This window comes from Quercus lobata, chromosome 7, assembly GCF_001633185.2.
Source record: "Quercus lobata isolate SW786 chromosome 7, ValleyOak3.0 Primary Assembly, whole genome shotgun sequence".
Classification (NCBI taxonomy): Eukaryota; Viridiplantae; Streptophyta; class Magnoliopsida; order Fagales; family Fagaceae; genus Quercus; species Quercus lobata.
In genome coordinates this window covers 1,503,238-1,524,468 of record NC_044910.1, presented here as the reverse complement: position 1 = coordinate 1,524,468, position 21,231 = coordinate 1,503,238, and the positions used below count along the sequence as shown (strand labels likewise).

Sequence of the window (21,231 nt, the reverse complement as noted above, 5' to 3'; positions counted from 1 at the left end):
GAGTAAAGGGAGAAATAGTACTCACGACATGAGGCTGCAAGGAGCTGATGGCATATAATTGCACTTGGAACTACCTCTATCGTTTTTTGCCACATTAATAACTTGAAAATTGTTTCTGCTTCAAATTCTATCTTGGTGAAACTTATGCAAATAACCACCTATAATTTACATTGAAGAATGTATATAAAGCCTACTTCACTTGCTAAGCAAACTGGGTACACATTGAAAAGGATGGCTATGCCACTATGCCAGCTATGGCTATTTTGAAATAAACTAATTTCTTGTGGATTGGTGCCTAGGATCAGGATCCTCTCCAATTTCTTTGAAAATGAGAGTTTCCACCTCATGTTTAAGATATAGTTTTCATGAATCTAAACATGTATATATATGGTGCAACATCATTTAAAATTCTATTCCACCAAATAATGAATGATTACTAATTTTAAAGGAGGTGGCATCATGTTCACCCTTAGATTTGTTAAATACTAGATCTACACTTTGAATTGGACACTCTCTATTTCAAAAGCAAATGGGGAGTATTATTTACCAAACAACCTTGCAAGCATGCCTACAAGTAATTGTGTCTCACATGGTGAATAACACTAGTATTGTTCTTTTTTATATGTTGGATAATATGTTTGAAAATCCCTCTTTGGCTTTACTTTCTTTTCCAGCCTTGAGGATATGGTATAATGTTTTGAGCTTCCTGATCTAATCAGGCATGATTCTTTGTTGTACCTGATCCATTTTTGCTAATATTCACACATGTTTTTGCAAGTATGTTTCAGATTTAGACACTAATGGGGTTGCTTTTATAACTGGATATGTAGGCTGCCAATATTGTTTCCTCGAGCATACAGCCTTTTCAAAATATAGCTACACTGGTATATATCTGAGTGAGACTGTTGTGGTTATATACCCCTATGTTGTTATTTTCATGAAATTGTTAGAACTTATACGATATAAGTTTTGTTTTGCTGCTTTTCCTCCTATATACAGAAGTGCATTGAGGAAAAAATTAGTTCTGATCCTGATGTGAAACTTGCTTGGCCTCAACATTATATCAAAAAAGGCTTTGTAGGTAAGATTTGACTAAGCTGCACAGTACTCCCCCCTTCCCTGGCAGGTGGGCCCCAAAGCAGGAAAAAAATAAAGATGTAAGATTTGAAAGAATAAGTAGATACCAGATCAGTTCTGGATTGTGCTACACACTATAACATTTAGACATTGTTAGATTAAATGATTAAACTCATAATTTCCTAATAGCTTAAGCTTTTGGGACAATTTGTAATTTATTATGGTATTAAAGTAGGAGGAGCTGGGTTCAAACCATGTCTTCAGTTTACCTCCCATTTATAAAATTCCCACATGTTGGGCCTTACTTAATAAGGGCAGTTTAGGCCCACGCGTGATGGTAGAGTGTTAGATTAAGGTTAAATTTACCATTTTCTAGTAGTTTAAGCTTTTGGGACAATTGGTAATTTATTAGACATAATACCTAGAATTAAAATTAAGAAGTTTTTGTGGCCCATGAAAGCAGAAAACTCAAAAATATCTTTCTACCATGCCAGACTTGGATGTTTGAAGGCTGGTTTAATTCAAAAGCTGATGACAAGACCAATCCCTCCAATCCTGTTACACTTTCTTTTAAATTGAGAAAACGCATATAGAAATTTAGTAAGATGTAAGTGAAGTTATCTAATAAATGGTATTTGCAAACATACGTGCACTATAAAGTTAAAAGCTGAGAAATTAGTCCTTCCATGAGCCATTTAGGAGATGCAGCTAACTAATGATATCGGATCCTGATTTTTATTATCTGTATCAGTTCCAAACTCCCTCCATGGTCCGTGGTTAATGAGATTAGCAAATAACTTTGGCACATTGTCAATAGACTTGATACTAATTTCTTTTGTAAGTTCAATAGAGCTTACTACAAATGGACACTCAACTGGAGTAAGGAAGACATGTTAAGTGGACAATTGACTCTTGATCTGGTGGAGGGATTATACATGTTTGTTTGTTTGGAAAATCAGATTAGTGTTCATATCTCCCCAAAAAATCATCCAAATAGTTTGGAGGAAAACAAGGGCTTGTATAATTTGATTTTCATGGATTATCTTGAACTTTTTGTGCCACTATGGGATGGTTTCTGCTCCTTAATGGCTTTAGGCTTATTTTGATTATTATTTGCATTTGTTTCAGCACTCGAGAGGCTTTTAAAAGACTATGCTGGAAGATTTGCTACTGGAGATGAAATTTACCTGGTTTGGTTTCCTGCATCATCTGTGTCTGTGCCTGCAAACTTGTATACTGTGTGCAAACATTTGAAGAGTCAGGGTTTTGGAAATTTCTACCAACGTTTTACAGCTGTTACAAATGCTTTTCCCATTTTCTCTATCTACATTGAATGTACAAGGTGCCTAACCATAAACACATAATCATGCACCCTAAATTTGTTGAAACTAAATTTAAAATTGATCACTGCATAGAGGAAGACTAAAAGAATGGCCATCGCTATGAATTTTCATTTTACTACCAAAATGTTCCAATATTGGTAGGGGCTCCTTTGCTAAGTAAGTCGTCAACCATCCTGAAGTTGGTCTATCTTCTACAACCAAACAAAGATTTTCTTTTGCTAGCTTGTAAATCTATTACAACCTTAAGTATTGAGACCAACTGACAGCAGAACACAATGTAAAATAGCAGAACCCACTTCTCAATCTTTAAGATTGCAATCTGAAGATGGTTCTTCTTCCAAACCCAAACCATGGATTATGAGACATGAAGGCACCATACTCAACTCTAAGCACTAAGTTTTTGATAAGCACTAAGTTTTTGACTTAAGTATATAAATATACATAATTGTGCTGAAGTCAGTATTTTGATGCAGGGAATGTGATGTGCTTCTGTTTAGGCTAGATTGAATTTGGGAATGCATTCTAATCACATGGGACATATGAAATACAGCCCTGAAGCTTAGCTGGCCATGTGCCATGTCACTCCTTCGTGCCATGTCACCATACCATGTTAACATCTTCCATGTATTGCATTAGACTTGCATCTTCCATGTATTAAATTAGACTCTTGCATCAGTCTTATACTCTACACGTATTAGTTTCACAGTGCATGACATGCTAGAATTTCACTTCCTAAAATACTACATAACAGCAGCTTGCATGGATTTAGTTTATGAGTTAAGGTGTTTCTCTTAATGTAATGTAATGCATTGCAATTTTTTGCAGGCAGATTTGTTTCTAGCTGCTCAGATTCATGCAGCAATTAAATGGTTCAATGTTGACATGGTAGTGCTCATTCTATAATTAATGTGCAGTTACATTTGATTTGTAGAAAACATATATAATTTATATTAATGGGAAAAACGTTGCAGTCTTGAGTCTTGTAACAATTATTTTTCCTTCAGAAAAACTACTAACAAAAGATAAAGGTTAGGGGTTGATTTTCAATGTTCTCATTACATGTATTAACTTTATCTTCAAACTGCTTTAATGTCAAATTGTTCTTTGACCTCGGCCATCAAGAGTTTGTGGAATTACAGTAGTTAAAAAAAAATTTATGACCTTGTATAGTCTTCTTCTGTCAGTGAAAATCTTGTTTCTGGTCTGAGATGTATGAATTTCTGCATCCTCAAGCTAGAATTGTTGCTATGGATATTTTTGGATTTATTAGTTATGCATTGGTTGCCCCATTTGTTGCTTCTTCTACCTTGTTTAATGATTATACAGCTACAAACTCTCTCTCTCTCTCTCACACACACACACACACATGCAGAGAAATATGCATGATAACACCTATATTTAGTAATCTTGAAATTTAGGGCCTACTTTAAAATTTTTTTCTGTATCTGTATCTGCTGACAGGTTTCTCCTTTTTTTTTTTTTTTTTGAAGACTCAATTCCCTCTCTTATCCAGATTGAATGAGGCATACAATGAGATACCGGCTTTCCAAGATGCTATGCCAGAAAAGCAGCCAGATACTCCTCTGGCAAGTGCTAGTTAAACCAATGGGTTGAAAAGGTACGTAGAAACATCGTAGAAATCAGAAATTATTAGACATTTCTTATTGATTAGGTGTGTCTAGAATGTTTGTTGTATATATAGACACACACACATGCACATGTGGCCGACCCTAACTAATCTGTTCAGGATTTATATCAACCCTAAATTTGGGATTAGGGTTTTGATGTTATTGTAGTATATATGAGTTAGGTTCAACATTGGATGATGTGACCTCCACGACCATCGAGCTTGCTAAATATCAAAATTAAGAACTATCTCATCTAAAAAATGGTCAAAATTATGGTAAAAAATGTTTGATAAGCATATGGAGGACATGTAATCCAATGTTAGACTTGAGAAAACATTAATTAACCTAATTGAAAGTTTTGAAGTGATGTAATATCGCGAAAAGAGACACCATTTGTAACTCGAACCACAACAATACCGCACATATCCTAGAACAGGGGGCTATATATATATATACACATATTTGAATTTTTTTGAAATTGTTTTAAGATTACGCTTCCAATCTCAAAATTACAGCATAAAGTGCCACTGCTAGATGATCAAGCTTCAAGATAAAGCTTTTCAAGGCATATTTGTATGAAGATAAAGGTGCTGTGATGAAGGTTGTCACCTCATGGAACGTTGTGGAATAATGTGAATAATAATAGATGGTGAGCTGATACATACAATAAATGGTTTGGTTACCTGTTTGAAGTTCCTTGAAGTTCAGTTTGCTTTTGTATCCACTAAAATTATAGTTTTGTTTACCTGTTTGTTTTCTTCCTATTGTATACCAATAAAATATCATATTTCTAGCAGAAAAAATGTGTTAGGACTTCCTTAGAAACTCTTTTACAGTTCATTTAATAACCAAATAAAAATCTGCAGTAACAAGTTTAGATGTAGACATTGTCCTTCGAAAGGATGAGACGTACCAGTTGGCTAGAAAGACCAGTAAATTAAGAAAGACTGTGGAGCTTTTATTTCAATTTTTTTTATAAATAATTTGTGAGAGGCTTATTTAACTATATATCCACAATTGGGAAGGAAATTATCAACCTGCATTTGAGAAACGATGGTTAGAGAGTAGTGAGCTGAAGTGCCTCATTCATTCAATTTGTATAATGCGAGTCTTTCCCTCCAGGAGAAGGTTATTTTTTATTTTTTTGTTTGGGGGGGGGGGGGGGTTGTCTCTGAAAAAGGATCTATATTAAAATGAAAAAGAGAATTATGAAACAGAAACTTGAGTTTACAGAAAACTGGATACAAGTTACAACATTAAGAAGCGAGGTGGTAAAATCCGATGAAAGTACAGGATCATGTACATTGCTTGTGCATGACCAATGGCATGGCTTTCTAATGCCATGCAGGTGCCTACACATGGCAGGCTGGTGGTTGCACTTAGGCATAGTATGGCAAGCTGCCATGGCTGCTACTTCAATGTTGACAACTTTGAGGGAAGATAGTGCCTATAAACAATTAAACATGCATCAGAAATTGTTCAAATAGTAAGCAATTTCAGCGTGCTTGAAAACAGTGATACATAATAAGCGAACCAACATGGCAGGTTAATTGGCTTTTTGCATATTTTTTGGTCATCCAAGCTAATGCTAGGCTTGACTTTGGTCAGCATTTTTTCTTCCTCTTTTTTGTACTACTTGTGCTTCCCATATTACTGGCATGATTAGTTTATAATCAGAGTATAGCATTTCGCTTGGCTTCCCAAACGTCTTTTCATAGAAGTGCCAGAGTTCTGACCTAATCAAAGGAGATATTAAGTAGCAAAATTAGTTGACGAGAATTACAAAAATGTTAAAAGAAAAATATGAAGAAGATAGTATTTGATACGGAATTATACTATTCATATAGGAAAATTTTTAGGTACTTCCGGAACACGGAGAAATAGTGCTCCCTCCTATCACATTCATAGTAGACTCCACCATGAATTTAATGAGCAGACTCCACAATGAATGTGAGAGGAGAGAGTATAGAATACCTAAGAATTATTCATTTGTATGATATATACACACACACCAGTATGCCAAGAACTGAAATGGCGCATACTTCCCATATACACGTTTAATATCTCTCTGTACCGTTTGAACGGTGGAATTTCTCACATGGACCTGCATTAAGAAAACGTCAATCATATTCATATGTTTAGGTTTTCAACGGTAGGGGAGGAATTTCTCCATGCATTAAGAAAACGTCAATCATAATGACAAAAGCATGCGGAAGAACCAAAAGGGTACCTTTCTTAGATGCCGAATAGTTTCAGAATCTGTTGGAATGACAGGGTAATATCCCATGCACATAAGCACATTGGCACTGTAAAAGTACCTAATCCATCAATTTCTTTCAACTGTTTAGCCAACTTATCGTAGTTGCTGGATTTGGCAAAGCTTGCTCCTTTACTGACCTCCTCAAGTTGTGCTAGTTGAATCCTGCCTTCAACAATATCCCGGGCAAGTTTCAAAATGCGACTTGCTCTATACCCAAGATTGCATCTTGAAGCCAGAAAGCCTTCATCAAGATTTGCTAATTCTGTTGGGCTAGGAAAATTTCCAATGGTATCATAGTCAGAAGCAATGTTGTGTGGCAATGTTGTGTGGTTCATCCGCAGCCTGACAAGTTTTGCAGTTTAGACATGAATAATCATCATCATCATCGCGTACAATATCAGCTGGAACACAGTCTGCTTTGATAGACCCAGAATTTGTAAAATTCGTTGAAACCTTGGACTCTTGTGGTATGGGTGTGTTGGGAATGAAGTGGTCCTTATCGGGTTTTGGGGTATTAAAGTTGATACTTGCAGCAGCAGCTGCAGAATCAGCCACAAATAACAGACTGGATGATTGAGGATGCAGTTCCAAGTGAAGCTCACAAAGTGCTCTAGCCATGCTTAAAGTCTTGGACCACCTCTATTGAAGTCTTATTAGTGTTGGCTTAGCTAATCTAGTGGTCTAGTTACTAAAAGGAAATAGACCAGTGATTTTGAAGTTTTTACTCTTTTTGTCGAAAGAGTCATATTTATGGTCCAAGTTTTATCTATTGCAAAATGGAAGTAGTAAAAAAAGAGAGAGAAACTGACTGGCAGTTGCAGAGGAGCATGCACTTGACCATGTCTTCAAACAAGGTAGGAGACCTAAACACCCTGCCCACAAAGCTGCTCTCCTTCTTCTTCTTCTTCTCATTGTTGTACATATTTCGGAACTCTCTCACAGCTCTCTCCTCATCTTCAGACAAACGCAGCATTCGTGACACCTGAGCCAGCACTGATTCTCGATGTTGTCGGGAGAGTTATGGCAGTAAACGCGGACATGGAGTGAGTGAGGGGCCCACTGGTGTTGAGAAATACGGACCATCACTGATTCTGAATCTGAATCTCCAAGACGGAGTGGACGGAGAAGTGTCTTGGAAACGGGGTCCCACTGATTAGGTGGCATCATGAACAGTACATGGCTACACACTGCTTTCTCCAGTTCAAAACTGTCCTCCTCCGCTGCCCCCTGTGGCAACTCTAACACACCACCACCCCACCACTACTCATCTTTTAGTTTTACCACACCAAGCAACCAAATGTATTTCTTTAATATATATAATACATGTTACTCCAAATGTATGTATGTATGTATTTATATTTATGTTACTCCTATGGTGGGGAGATTCTTACTTTTTTATATATGTGTTGCGCAGACAAGTACATGTACAACTACATTTAGGACCTATGCCATAAGAGTGCAGCGCATGGTAAGCAGTAGGAAAATTTTAAGTAGTCTAAGATGGAAAGATTGTGCTCAATCCTTTTACATTTAAGGTGAACTTTACCATGAATTTAATAAATAGATTCCATAATGAATGTGAGAGGAATGAGTATCATTCTCCGTGCTTCGAGAATACTTAAGAACTAGTCGCTAACCCGTGCGATACACGGACTAGTTAAATAAAAAGATAATTAATCAACCACATGGTAAAAAAAAAAAAAAAAAAAAAAAAAAAAAAAAACTAAAAGAACCAATAAGAGACTAATTTGTTCATCAAGTAATCAATCTAAGTAGCATCATAGCTCATGTACAAAACTATTAATCTATTGTCAAAGGGTCAAATGACAATGTGGAAAACATTTCATAAATAACTTATTGATAACAGGTATATAGAGAGGGGACTTTCGTAAATCATCAATGGAATTGGAGTCAACATCTCATTGCAAATGGAATGTAGCTCTATATCTAAAAGTAAAGTTTCAATCATTCTCTTTCTATAAAACATTATCGAAACTATATGTAGTTTACCTTGGTTTCAAATAGAAATTACTTGAAGAAACAACTATATCTATGTCCTCAGCACCATACATTTCCATCACGTATTGCTGTGTCAAGCACGCCAACACAGTGAAGAAATAGTTACCAATACATGCTCTCACCAATCATAGAAGTTGGAATGCTAGATTGTGACGATGCAGAAGATACCATTGCCATACCATAAAAAATATTCTCTCTTTTGTCTTTAGTCAACTTCAATTCCATTACTCTTTCCACAAAATTGTAAAAAATGAAATGAAAAAGCATGAAGTAAACTTTGACGTCACAACCATCAGGAATGTTGTTTTTGCTAAAAATTGAGGGATGAGGGATTCACATCCATCACAACTTGGCAACAAAATTCATTCCTCTGCTTCAAGTTCATAATTTCTGTAAAAGCCATAAAATGTAAAATACTATCCCAAGTTTCACTATTGCAACTAAAACCTTCATGACTACCTATTTTATATGCTTACAATTAATCATTAAATAGGAAGATAAATACTTGATAGATCTCATTTACCTACTTTGCCCAAGTGCTTCAACATCTTCCAAATAACCTTCTTTTTTTTTTTTAATTTAATTTTTTTAATTTTCTATTATTATTATATGGTAACATCTTCTAAATTACCTATGACATGGGTGTGATGATTTAAAAAAGAAAAAAAGAAAAAAAACATGAACTTGATATTTTTTTTTTCCTGAGATTGATTACCTCAATCCTATCTATGTCTATAACCTTGAGATTTTGGAAACCTGACTGAGCCAAGTCTTTTAGTAGCTCATAGCCCAATCCATTAGCCCCTACTACTAACACTTTTGCATATTTTGCAAGATCCTCACTCAAGTCTCAACTACCACCAATTAAAACAAAAACCTTAAAAGTTTTAACATATTTGAATAAGGATTAAACCCAAGAAGATTGAAGCTGAAAATTGATAAGAAAGAGCAGTACCATGTAGGGGTACCGTGTTTGCTGATTAAGTCCATGAAATAAAAGAAAAAGAACTGAACCCATAAAAGTTGAACGAAAAATAAAGACCCGGATATTATAAACTAAAGAAAATAAAAATTACTTTAAGAAAGTGAGTGAATTTGAAGGAAAATTTAAAAGAAACATTGCCATCACATAACCAAGTATATGCTTTGAAGAGCATCCCAAAAAATAAAAACCTATACCTAAAAGGCCATGAAAGGCCAAAGACAACCTTCATGGCCTTCTACTTTGATCTATCATCATATAATCTTTTACAGAGGCAATTTGAGACTTAAAGATTCCATTTGTGGCATTGTGAGATGATAGCCTACCCTAATAAATAAAAATAGAATTGGTAAAGCAAATAATACCTTCATAGATTTCATCCTATCCAATGTAGTAATGATGTCCATTTTTCTTTTCAAATCCAAGGCTTTTGTTCTCTAAAGATTTCATTGCATCTTCCATCTCTCCAACTTCTCTTTTATGGTTATTGTCTCTGCTGCCTAATGAATTAAAAGAATAATCAAAATATTTTGTCAGAAACCATGTTATATGTATAAAAGATTCCAAGACTTTTATTTTTATTTATTTTATTTTACCTCATCCTCTTCACACAGGTTCAAAATTTTTGGCAGTACCAGACTCAACAATATAGTTGAAATTTTATGGGTCAGTCTTGACGGTAAGCTTAGAAAAGCATCTGTACATTTGAAGTAGAATCAGAACCTTCGAATATCTAAATAATTGTCACCAATAACATCTACTTATGGGGAGCATCATGCATGCTTGACCCCTCAAAAGCCTCTGGGTTGAAGACAGGTGAGTAGTATTTGTCTAGCACCTTCCTCTCTCCCATCCTTCAATTATTAAAACCAAGAAAATTTTCAAAATCCAACACCTAATTGTAATGTGTAAGACACAAATAAATACTAAATCATAAGAAACAATTTGTTAGTAATCTCCATCATTTAATCAAACAAAACACATCCACTCAGCTTCTTTTTACCAGTCAGCATCTGATACCAAATACCCCCCCCCTTTTATTTTTACAGAGAAAAGAGTTCAGTCAACATCCGATACCAAATACCCCCTTTTTTTTACAGAGAAAAGAGTGCAATAGTGATACATATTGTGATTTCCTAGAATGAGCCAACAATTATGAACAGTCGCATGATAACAAAGTCAATGTTTCGTACATTTTTAGTCATATAATATACAAACGAATAAAAGAATTGAAAGTCAAAGATTTCAAGTTTTTCATATCTCCTCTTAGATTCATTGTGACTGCTTTGGTTTGCATTAAAATTATAAAATATGCAGATTGAAGTGGCTTTTCATTCTTCTTCTTATAGTCATGCTCCAGTTCCTCCTAACACATAGACAACTAATAATTAAATAAAACATATATAAAAAAAATATGCCAGAGTTCCAAAGATTGGTCATTTGGTTGCATTTAGATAAATAATAATAATAATAATGGAAAAGAGAAGAACAAACAATTTGTGCAAGAGTATAAAACTAAAAGAGAAGAAAAAGAATCTGTCCAATACCAGAACAATCTGTTCAACTCCATGCTTCATTTGGTTGTGTCAAATCAGCAATTAATACAACAATCTCTTCATCAGTATTAGAGGGCATCGGTCTGACAGTAGTGAAGGGCCTCCCGTAGATCTCTCTCTCTCCAACTCTCTCTGCACAATGCATATTCATTACAAAAAAAAGAAAAAAAAAGAAATCAAAATTAAATCGCTAAAAACTATAACAGAACAAAAGGGCCTGAAACATAATTGGAACAGAAAATTAACAACAAAAGGCTTGCATTTCTTCTCAGTGTCAAAACAAAGGTCATATACCTGTATTCAATAGGTTTTCAGACTCGGACTATTCATTGAACCATAAAAGGGAGAGATTCAAGGTTTTTGAGGTCGAACCGAGGTCGAACAGCGATGATGTTATAATTAATTTAATAATTAATTAAACCCTAAATATAGATATTAAATTTATAAAACTAGCAAAATTGAAAATATATCTATATATATGAGGGAAATTTAATGATTTTCAAGCATATATTTAATAATTAAATAAGAAAGTTAATAAAATAAAATAATAACCATGAAAATATTAAAATTTATGATTAATTTTTGAAGTAAAGTTGAATATCTTTGAAGGATTTTAATTATAATTTTTTTTTATTCCTTGTAAGAGATGGATAATTTAATTAAGTAGAATAAAATTGTGTTAAGTTTTTTTTTTTTTTTTTTAAATTGCTAAGGGGTTGGACCGCACTGTTCTCATCAGTTCGTGCGGTCCAACCCTGGTTTTAGTGGTTCACGGAATTAACAAAAAATCCGGTTTTTATGCCTAAAAAATCGGTTTTTATCCCGGTTCTTGGTTTTCATGGTCCAAACTCCCGGTTCGTTCTGGTTCTGAAAACTATGGTATTCATAAAAAGCAAAGACTTCATATAGCGTGAAAATACCAGAATTGTTATTTTCAAGAGAAATACCTGTTGGGGAATGAGTCGTGGGCAACTCATTCCCTTCGTGGCCTAAACAAAACTTGAAAACTCCTAAATAACAATAAAAAATCAAGCTATAATCAAATTAAGTAATAGAACTTTGACTAAAACAATCAAATCAGGGAGGAGTAAAATAAAAATCAGATAATGATTCATAGATATAAAACCCAAATTGCCCAGATTATAAACCAACCAATCAAATCTTCATTAATTTTGACCCTTTTTTCAAGTAGAGAAACCCCCTGATAGGATTAAAATCAAAAGCACATTAAATTATCAAGTAGATTATAAAGTTAGCCTAAAAAAAAAACACAAAACCGCTTAGTAACAATCGGAAATTAAGCGAAAATTGAAATTAGTAAATATATCTTTAACTAAAAAAATCAAAATAAGAAGGAGGAAAACAAAAATCAGATAATAAGTCATAGATTAAAACCCAAATTGCCCAACAAAAACAACAAAATTTCCCATTTTTTAATCAAATGAAAGCAAACCCAGATTATAAATCAATCAGGACTGTTCAAATTTTGATCGCATAAACACAATAAACCTAAAAACCCTAGAATATGAAACTAAGATCAAAAACCGAAAAACAGAAGGCAAATAATAGAAAGATTCAAAGAGAGAGAGAGAGTAGAAACATGTGGATTTGAAATATCTTTTCCCTTCGTGGCTTGTGTTTGCTCCACTACCTTCTTGTCTAATAACCTGGATATCAAGCCAAATAAATAAAAACAAAAAACAAAATAGAATAGAATAGAACATGAAACTGAAACTTATCGACAACTGTGTGGAATCGGAAGATGGAGGGAGATCGGTTTAACAGTAGTGAAGAGGCCTCCCTCAGGTTTCTCTCTCCAACACTCTCTGCATCTTATCAGATTTCTCTTTGTTTTACGGTCACAAAAGCTCTCTATTCTTTATATCTCTCTCTCTAGTCATTTTTTTATTTAATATAGAGAAGCAGAGCATCAGGTTTAGGGTTTAGAAAATTTTTAATATAGAGAAGCAGAGCATCGTGTAGGGTTTAGAGAATTATTATTATTATTATTATTATTATTATTATTTTAATATTGTGCTGACATGGAAAATTGTGGGAGCTTCAAAATCTTCGGTTTTATATATATATATATATATATATATATATATATATGTATATAGAATATATAGATTACTTGTAAGTAGTGGGGATTCTAGAATTTTACCCTTATTTTTTAAAAATTTTAGAAATATGTCATTGTTTTGAAACTATGTAGGTATATGCCCCTGTTTTGAAACTCGATTTTCTCAAAATCGAGTTTCAATGTAATACTCGATTTGTAGAAAATCGAGTTATGCTCGGTAAAACTTTTAAAAAAAAAAATTGCATGGAACTCGAGTTCATGGAGCTCAAGTTTCATTAAAAACACCACTATAGGACAATCAAAACGTAGCTATAGGTTATGCCCGATTGAACTGAAAAAAAAAAAAAAAAAAAAAAAAAATTGCATGGAACTCGAGTTCCATTAAAAATGCCACTATGGGACAATCAAAACGTAGCTATAGGTCATGCCCAATCAAACTTAAAAAAAAACTTGCATAGAACTTGAGTTCATGGAGCTCAAGTTCTATTTAAAACGCCACTATAAGGCAATAAAAACGTAGCAATAGGTATGGAACTCGAGCTCCATGAACTCAAGTTCCATGCAATTTTTTTTTTTTTTTTGTAAGTTTGATCGGGTATAACTCAATTTTCTACAAATCAAGTATTTCATTGAAACTCAGTTTTATTAAAATTGAGTTTCAAAATAGGGGCATATTCCTAAATAGTTTCAAAATAGGGACATATTGCTAATTTTTTTTAAAAAATAAGGGTAAAATGCTAGAATCCCCCATAAGTAGTAACATACTTTTTGGGTGGGAGGGTGGATTAGTTGGTTAGAAAGGTCTCTTGATTAATTGCACGAGGAGGGATGATAGTTATACTATGATATAAAGAGTTTTTTTAAGAAGGTTTTAACCTATAGCGTTTGCTCATGATGATAACTATTTATCATCAAACAAAGACATCAATCGGTGATATAAAATTGAAATTGTGTTTTTAGATGGAATGTGTATGCATAACTTATTAACATATGCAACTATAATAATAGGGTACATAAAATCTTTTGCAAAGATGATTGATTTTTGAACAACATTTATCAATGATACTACATTTAAATGTCTGTTTGGGATCTGCTTATTTTACTGAAATTAAAAACTTTTTTACTGAATGTACTGTAGATAAAGGTAAAAGTCAACTAACATGAATTTCCCAACGAGCCGAGTTGCTTTAACATCTAGTTTTTCATCCTGTAGTTCACAGTCTTCTAATAGTAACGGGCCATACAGATGATAAGGATTCGAGAAAGTGAGAAGAATAAGTAACCATAGTGGCATGCACCATAGGGCTATAGCAAAAAAAAGCTGAATAGTAAAATAAGTTGGCAAAAATAATCCATGCCAACCGCATACTTGTACTTTTATTATTTATTTTTTATTATGCTCAATTCCAACATTACAATACATGTCAATAATTATGAATAAATGTATTGAAGATAGAGGTAAAAGTTAGCGGAATTAGTACAGTGGGGCCCATGAATAGTATCAAAAAATGTAGTGAGACCCATGAATAGTGGCAAAAATAAGCTAAATAGTAAAATAAGTTGGCATTGACTTAAAAAGCCGGCTTTTGTTATTATTTAGCTTATTTTTGCTACTATTCATGGGTCTCATTGTACTATTTCAACTACTTTTTAGCTTTATCTACAATACTTTCAGCAAAAAATTTTCAGTTTCAACAAAATAAGCTGTTCCCAAATGGAACCTTACTTTTTATTTTATTTTATTTATTTATTTTTTTTTAGCTTTGTCTACAGTACTTTCAGCAAAAAATTTTCAGTTTCAGCAAAATAAGCTGTTCCCAAATGGACCCTTATTTTTTTTATTTTTTTATATTTTTTTATGATCAACTCCAATATTACATTACATGACAATAATTATGAAAAATTAGTCACAACCCTACACATCGTGCGAGAATATTTGATTATTTTAAAATGAAATGTAATATATAATTTATTTTTAAAAAAAATTCATAAAATTATATATTAGGATTAATAATCTATAACAAAGCGTTTTCTCATAAGAGAATTTCATTTTCTTTTTTATATAACTGTTTACCAGACAAACAAAGGGCAAGCGTTTTTTTTTTTTTTTTTTAAAGTAATGAATTTTGTGTTTCCTATAAATAAAAAATTATATATATATATATATATATATATATATATATTACTTTATATTATATTAAGATTTTTATCAACTATTCATATTATGAGCCAATTTGGTAGTGATAGGATATAGTGTGGATTAAAATTTTCCAATTATGACATTTAAAAAAGAATGAGAAAAATAGTTTTTTCCTGCCATTAAAAAATTTCAACTTGTAGCATACTACTTTAAAATTATCTTTAATTCCAAACCAATCTATCTCTTTTGAAGTATACAAAGTATAATCATAATCAAAAATAGCTTTTTCCCATAATTAAAAAAATTTCAACTTGTAGCATCCTACTTTGATATTATCTTTAATTCCAAACCAATCTATCTCTTTTGAAGTATACAAAGTATAATCATGATCTTTCTTCTTGAATACATTATTTATCTGAATACATCCATAAAAATACATTGAATCAAACCATACTTATATGAAGATACTTTGCAAAAAAACTAAATGTCTTATCAATCATCGGTTTGCAAAATTTCATATTAGTCATCACTTAACAATGATTAATTTGATCAATTAGAAAAATAATTTGTTATATATCTGTTAAGATTATTTTCTCTATAGAAACTGCAAATTTGTCCACCCAAAAAGATAAAAAAAATAAAAAATTATTAGCAAAATCTCATAATTAATTTTCTATGTGTATCATTATAATAATTAATAATAACAACAACAATAACAAAAATAATAATGAAAATACAATTGTGAAAGCTAAAATATGTCACTAATTGAATTTATTTCCATTTGATTAACCTTTGCTTTTATCTGAATAAGTGGTACTATATAGTATTTCTAGTACAATTATTAAGAGTACTTTCTCTACAAAAACTACAATTTTGTTCACCTAAAATGATTTAAAAATAAACAAAATTTAGTAAAGTCTCATAGTTTAACATCTAAATGGATCACTAAAAAAAAAAAAAAAAGGAAAAAAAAAATTTGATCAGGAATTGGAATACCAAAAAGAGTAACAAATGTGAAGTGACAATTAAATCAACAATAACAAAAAGAAATATTAGCAGGAAAAAAAGTGATTGAAACAATTAAAAAAAAGCATCAAAAGAGACAAATTTGGAGAGAGAGAGAAAGACAGAGACAGAGAGACAAAGAGAATATTGACCTTTTTACAGTGAACAACTTGGAAGGAATAGGGGAGAGGTGGAAATGAAGTAAAAGAAATTTATAAGAAAATCAAGTTGGAAGAGTAACGGTGGAAGCAAATGAAAGGTTCAAAAAAGTGAAACCGTAGAATTTATGAAGATGAAAGGTTGGAAGGGTGGAACTGAAGAATTTATGAAAATATAAAGGAGAAAATTTTAAATTTTAAAAATGAAATCAAATGAAATTAAGAAGTCATGATGGAGAAGATGAAAAATTGAACTAAGAAGACAATGGTTGAAGAAGATGAAAGGTTAAACAAAGTAAAAATTGCAACAAAAAAAAAAAAAAGAAAAAAGCTGCTAATGGCATGGCACAAAAAGAGCTTTGTAAAATTTATTTTAAAGTTTCCATTACTATATAATAGTATAGATAGATATGTATGAACATTGTTTTTGGTTTTAGATTCTTCATTGATTTTATTGCTTAGTTAGAAACATCTAAATTAAAGTAGATGAATTTGTAAGTGCAAAGTTATATATAAAGTTAAAACTGCCTAAGATGAATGTGTAAAATCAAGGCCCGCTTAGGGCTGAATTTTAGAAAGAGAACTTAAGCCAGAAAAATGGCTACTTACCTTTTATTCGAAGTATTTAGCAAAAAACCTATGTTTTGAAACTTTTTATTGTTAGCATTACATAGTATTCACATTTAATTGTGACTTGTGTGTGCTATGTGTTTTTTCACATTGGTAATGTCTAGCTAGTTCTACGCAAAATTTTCAAAAAAATTAAGTGGCAAAATATGCGTAGAATGTTGAGTTCGATATTAGCAATATCGAGTTCCAAAAACAAGAGTATTTTGCTAAATATTTTGAAAAAAATGAATGTTTTGTTATATACTTTAAAAATAAAAGGTATTTAGTCATTTTTCCCAAATTCAAGTACTGCATCTAAGTTTTGAACTATGCTTATTTACCCCTCCAATAACAATATGTCACATCAGCATTATCACATTTTATTGAATAGAACTGGCAACACACAATACTTAGAATACGTTTGGATACAGCGTTTTGTATCAATGTTTGTGTTTGGCTGAAGAATGCGTCTGTCAGTGGGTTCCGTGCACTGTTCATGGGACCCACAAACCTCTTTTTTTAGCAAAATTTTCATTAAAAATTGGTCCCATGACACTATTTACATATTTAAAAATGATTTTGCTACAGTGTTTTCAGTTTTCAGTAATAAGCAGTAGCTAAACAGACCTTTATTCATCAATACAGTGAATACACTATAATCAAAACTCATGATATCAAACACCCATCCTCCTACAACTCAAGAACCATCTATCTCCAACCAGCTGCAGATGTTACTAGAGCTTGGAAAAGAAGCTGAAGTTGCTGCGAGCATGGTACTTTTTAAGATCTGGCCTTTGTCACTTTGAACAACAATCCGGTCTTTGTCAAGAATAAGGACCTTCCTTCAATTCCTTTTAGATTGCATTGCAACTACAATTTAACAAAAAAAAAAAAAAAGCAGGACAAATACATAATCTTCAAATAAATAAATGTAATGTTTTAATCTTAACAAAACAAAAAGAAATTGTTGAGTCTCTCTCATGAATCCAAACCTCCAAATCTTTTTAAGAAATTAGTGACTACGCAGAAGCAGGAAAGTTAAAACCAATCTTTTGGGGATTTTTCTTTTACAAAATAAATAGATAAATATACAACTATTTCATCCAGTTATTAATAAAAAATTAGAGGTTTAGAAACCCCAAAAGCCAAAATGCTACCTTATGGGAAAAGCTTTATCCCCCAAACAAAATTTCTTAAATTTTCACAACTGGTCAAAGAAACTATTTTAACAATTTTACTTAAATTAAAGTTTACATTTGTGTGGTTTAGTTAGCTCAACTGATAAAGTCTTTGATAGATGCATAAGAGATTTGGGGTTCCATCCCTGCTTACACTAGAAACTGAATGGTGTCTTGGTTTGATGATAAAATACTATCATTAGGAGCGGATGCCAAAGGTTAAAACTCTCTCAAAAAAAAAAAAGGTTTACATTCATGTCTCGTATCTGGCCTTTGTCATTTTGAGCAACAGCAGACCATCGGGAGGTCACAACCACCACACTTATGGTGGCTTTGACTTTTTTTCCAAACCCCTCACAATGTCTCCGCTAGCTTTTGGCAGTATCTTTCGGAGGTTTGGAGGTCGGTGGGTCTTGAGTGGTAGGAGATGGGTTTTTTATCTCTTGGATTTTGATTTTGATTTTTTTTTAAAAAAAAAAAAAATTGGGTATTAATGGGTATGCATGTAAATATCGAGTTTTGCCTCCTTATTAAATTTAAGGCTAAACTACACTTTAGTCCCTTAAATTTACTTTATGAACACAATTGATTTTTTAAGTTTTAAATGTGTGCTATTTGTCCCTCAAATTTAAAAAATGAACATTGAGAAGTCATTTTGTTAATTACTGTTAATGTTATTGCTATATGACTAACAAAACAATGTCGAAGCATCTTTAGCCGAGTTGGTTTAATACAAAGCAACCACGTCAATTAAAAACTTATGTAAGCTCCATCCAACCCACCAAAACTATAGAAGTCTAATTTTCTTTTAGCAAAAACAAAAAAATGCCAAACTCAAACTAACACATCCTAACATTTATCAATCATGGCCGTCAAAGCTCATGATGATCATCCACCTATTTCACCCAGCTGGACTGGTAACTTTAGGTATAAAATTCTATAGATATATATTCCCCAAGATAGCTCACAAAAGGGACTCACATAAAAACCCAAAAGAGAAGAAGAAATTTGAGGTTGATAGAGAGAGATCTGACTATGAAATTGGTTGAAGAGAAGCAACGGTTAAGGAGGACAGTTAGGTCACCTCTGCTCCTCCAATGCCGACTGAGCCCTCTTAAAGATTTGCTCCGACTTTGACTATTCGACCCAATTAAGAAACTCAAGCCCTTCTCAACCCAAAGGAGACATTCACTCTCAATCCAAAGAGCTCCATGGGTCCAGGTATGGCGGAGGGTCAAAGGTTGATGGTGGAGAGAAGGTTGTCATTAATTTGGGATGGAGGAGGGAAAGAGAAGAGGGATGAGTGACAGATTGAAGAGATTGTTCCGTTTGTTTAGCTTATATGGACCTAACCTGGATTTGAATTGACATGGCTTATTTTGGTTGGTCCAAGTGTGTAAAAAGATGTCACACCATTATTCTATTGGCCACATATATAATAACACTAATATCTATTAACAAAATAACTAACAATGCTCATTTTTTAAACTTGATGGACTTAAAACTTAAAGGACCAATTGCGTTCACAATCTAAACTCCAAGAATCAAGAGTTTAGTTTTGCCACATTGTATTGCTTGTTCTATCAAATAAAGCTTACCAATTTCTTAATTCACATGAAGGGTCTGTGAAAGATTCAATGGTAGGTGAGGAGCGTATTGCACACTACTTGCTGACAGTTTTGAATACTCTAGGGACCCCCCTTCATTGGAAGCATTTGAACGACAGGAGACTGGAAGGGATTCGGTATGATCCTGAGGAAAAACATGAGTATAACCTTAAAGATCTTCAGCCAAAAAGGGGGAAGCCACGAAATGACTCTAATATGCTTTACGTTGAGGTAATATAGGAATGGTTCTCATCTATATATATCTAAAAGCTAAAGTGTAATATTTATTGCTGCTAAACTCCTATTGCATCACCTCATCGCCACGTCAATCATCACATAATTATTATTTTTCTTATTTATTTTTTATTCTTATTTTTTTTACAAAAAAAATAAAAAGATTATAGACTTTACACATTTATCTTAGACAATTTTAACATTATATATTAATTTTTTCCTCACATATTCTCCTACTTTAATTTAGAATTTATTTTTTATTCTTATATAAATCAACTGATTAAACTATAGACACAACTTTCTGTCTCCTAGGAAGTTACAAATTTTGCACCTTTTATATTCCTTTCCAGTTTCCACAAAAAACAAAAAGGAAAAAAACTTTTTTTTTTTTTTACTCTCTACGCTCTTCTTTCTTTGTAATTTATTTCTTGCACAACTTTGAAACCAACGCCACTTCGTTTAAGAGGAGTAATAGTAGAAGAAAAAGAAGGAACATGAGAGGACTGTCTGCGGTCTTCACCCTGATAGAGCATCTCTTCTTTCTCCCACTATTTTTTCCCATAATTTAAATGGTTAATTTGACATGCTCTGTTTTTTTTTTTAATCTTTTTTTTTTTCTGTTTTTTATTGTTGTGTTTGGTTTTGGGGACAGAACTTCAAAGCATAAAAGCCCTAGAACAATCTGTAAACCAAAATCTACAATTTTTTATTTATTTATTTTCATTTTACTTTCTACTTCTAATTTGTTTTGTGTTTTCTTCATTACAAATATGCCTTTCTTTTTTGGTTTTCAGGAAACAAAAGTCTCTTCTCATGAAAACTTGCAGCAAGTTGTCGTCCTAGCACAGATTCTAATATGTACATCTTATTTCTTTTTAAAATTTTATTTCTGGACTTTGTTTGCTTAAGTAATCCAATTTATTGCTCTCTTAACACATTATTATTATATTAATATGCACTTGAATATTGTCCTAGCAACGTTGATCGAATATGGGCTCAAATTGCAAATTTGGAATTACTAAGTTGTAAGTGTAAAACCACATAAGTGATTCATTTTAATATACATACCTGTTTAGGACGTTTTTCAGTGATTCATTAAGTGTTGTTTCTTTAGGGACAGGCTCCTCTCCAGTTTTAATATCTCCTGTTGTCTCCTGTTTTTACACGGATGACTGACAGTTGGCAAGTAAAAGATCCAAGGGCTAAAAAAAACTCACTTCTCTTTCTTCCTCCAACATCTCTTTCCATGGCAATTTTAGATTTTCTATCCATTTGTCTTTCTCTCACATCTCATTCTTCACTTTGTTGTTCCTCGCCCTTCTCTCTCTATCATTAAAACTATTGCTTGAGCC

At 32.6% G+C, this 21,231-nt stretch overlaps 2 protein-coding genes and 1 long non-coding RNA gene across 4 annotated transcripts in view; 2 read left to right on the top strand and 1 right to left on the bottom strand.

Annotated features, from left to right (window-relative positions):
* Window positions 1-21,231, top strand: part of LOC115954326 (glutathione S-transferase zeta class-like) — a 35,607-nt gene that overhangs the window by 1,646 nt on the left and 12,730 nt on the right. The gene's annotated exons all lie outside the window — the stretch shown is intronic.
* LOC115954329 lies at window positions 1,069-3,940 on the top strand. Of its 2 annotated transcripts, none has more exons than XR_004083880.1 (3): window positions 1,069-1,157; window positions 2,206-2,267; window positions 3,246-3,275. It is a non-coding gene; the product is annotated as an uncharacterized LOC115954329 (long non-coding RNA). The 2 variants fall into 2 exon arrangements; XR_004083881.1 differs by lacking the exons at window positions 1,069-1,157; window positions 2,206-2,267 and adding exons at window positions 2,275-2,419; window positions 3,911-3,940 and having other exon boundaries at window positions 3,246-3,305.
* On the bottom strand, window positions 5,279-6,617 carry LOC115954328. Its single transcript, XM_031072255.1, has 3 exons — window positions 6,279-6,617; window positions 6,061-6,152; window positions 5,279-5,784 (listed from the first exon to the last, which is right to left on the bottom strand). Exons 1-3 carry the CDS (start codon window positions 6,339-6,341, stop codon window positions 5,637-5,639), a joined length of 303 nt encoding a protein of 100 aa, XP_030928115.1. The 5' UTR covers window positions 6,342-6,617; the 3' UTR covers window positions 5,279-5,636.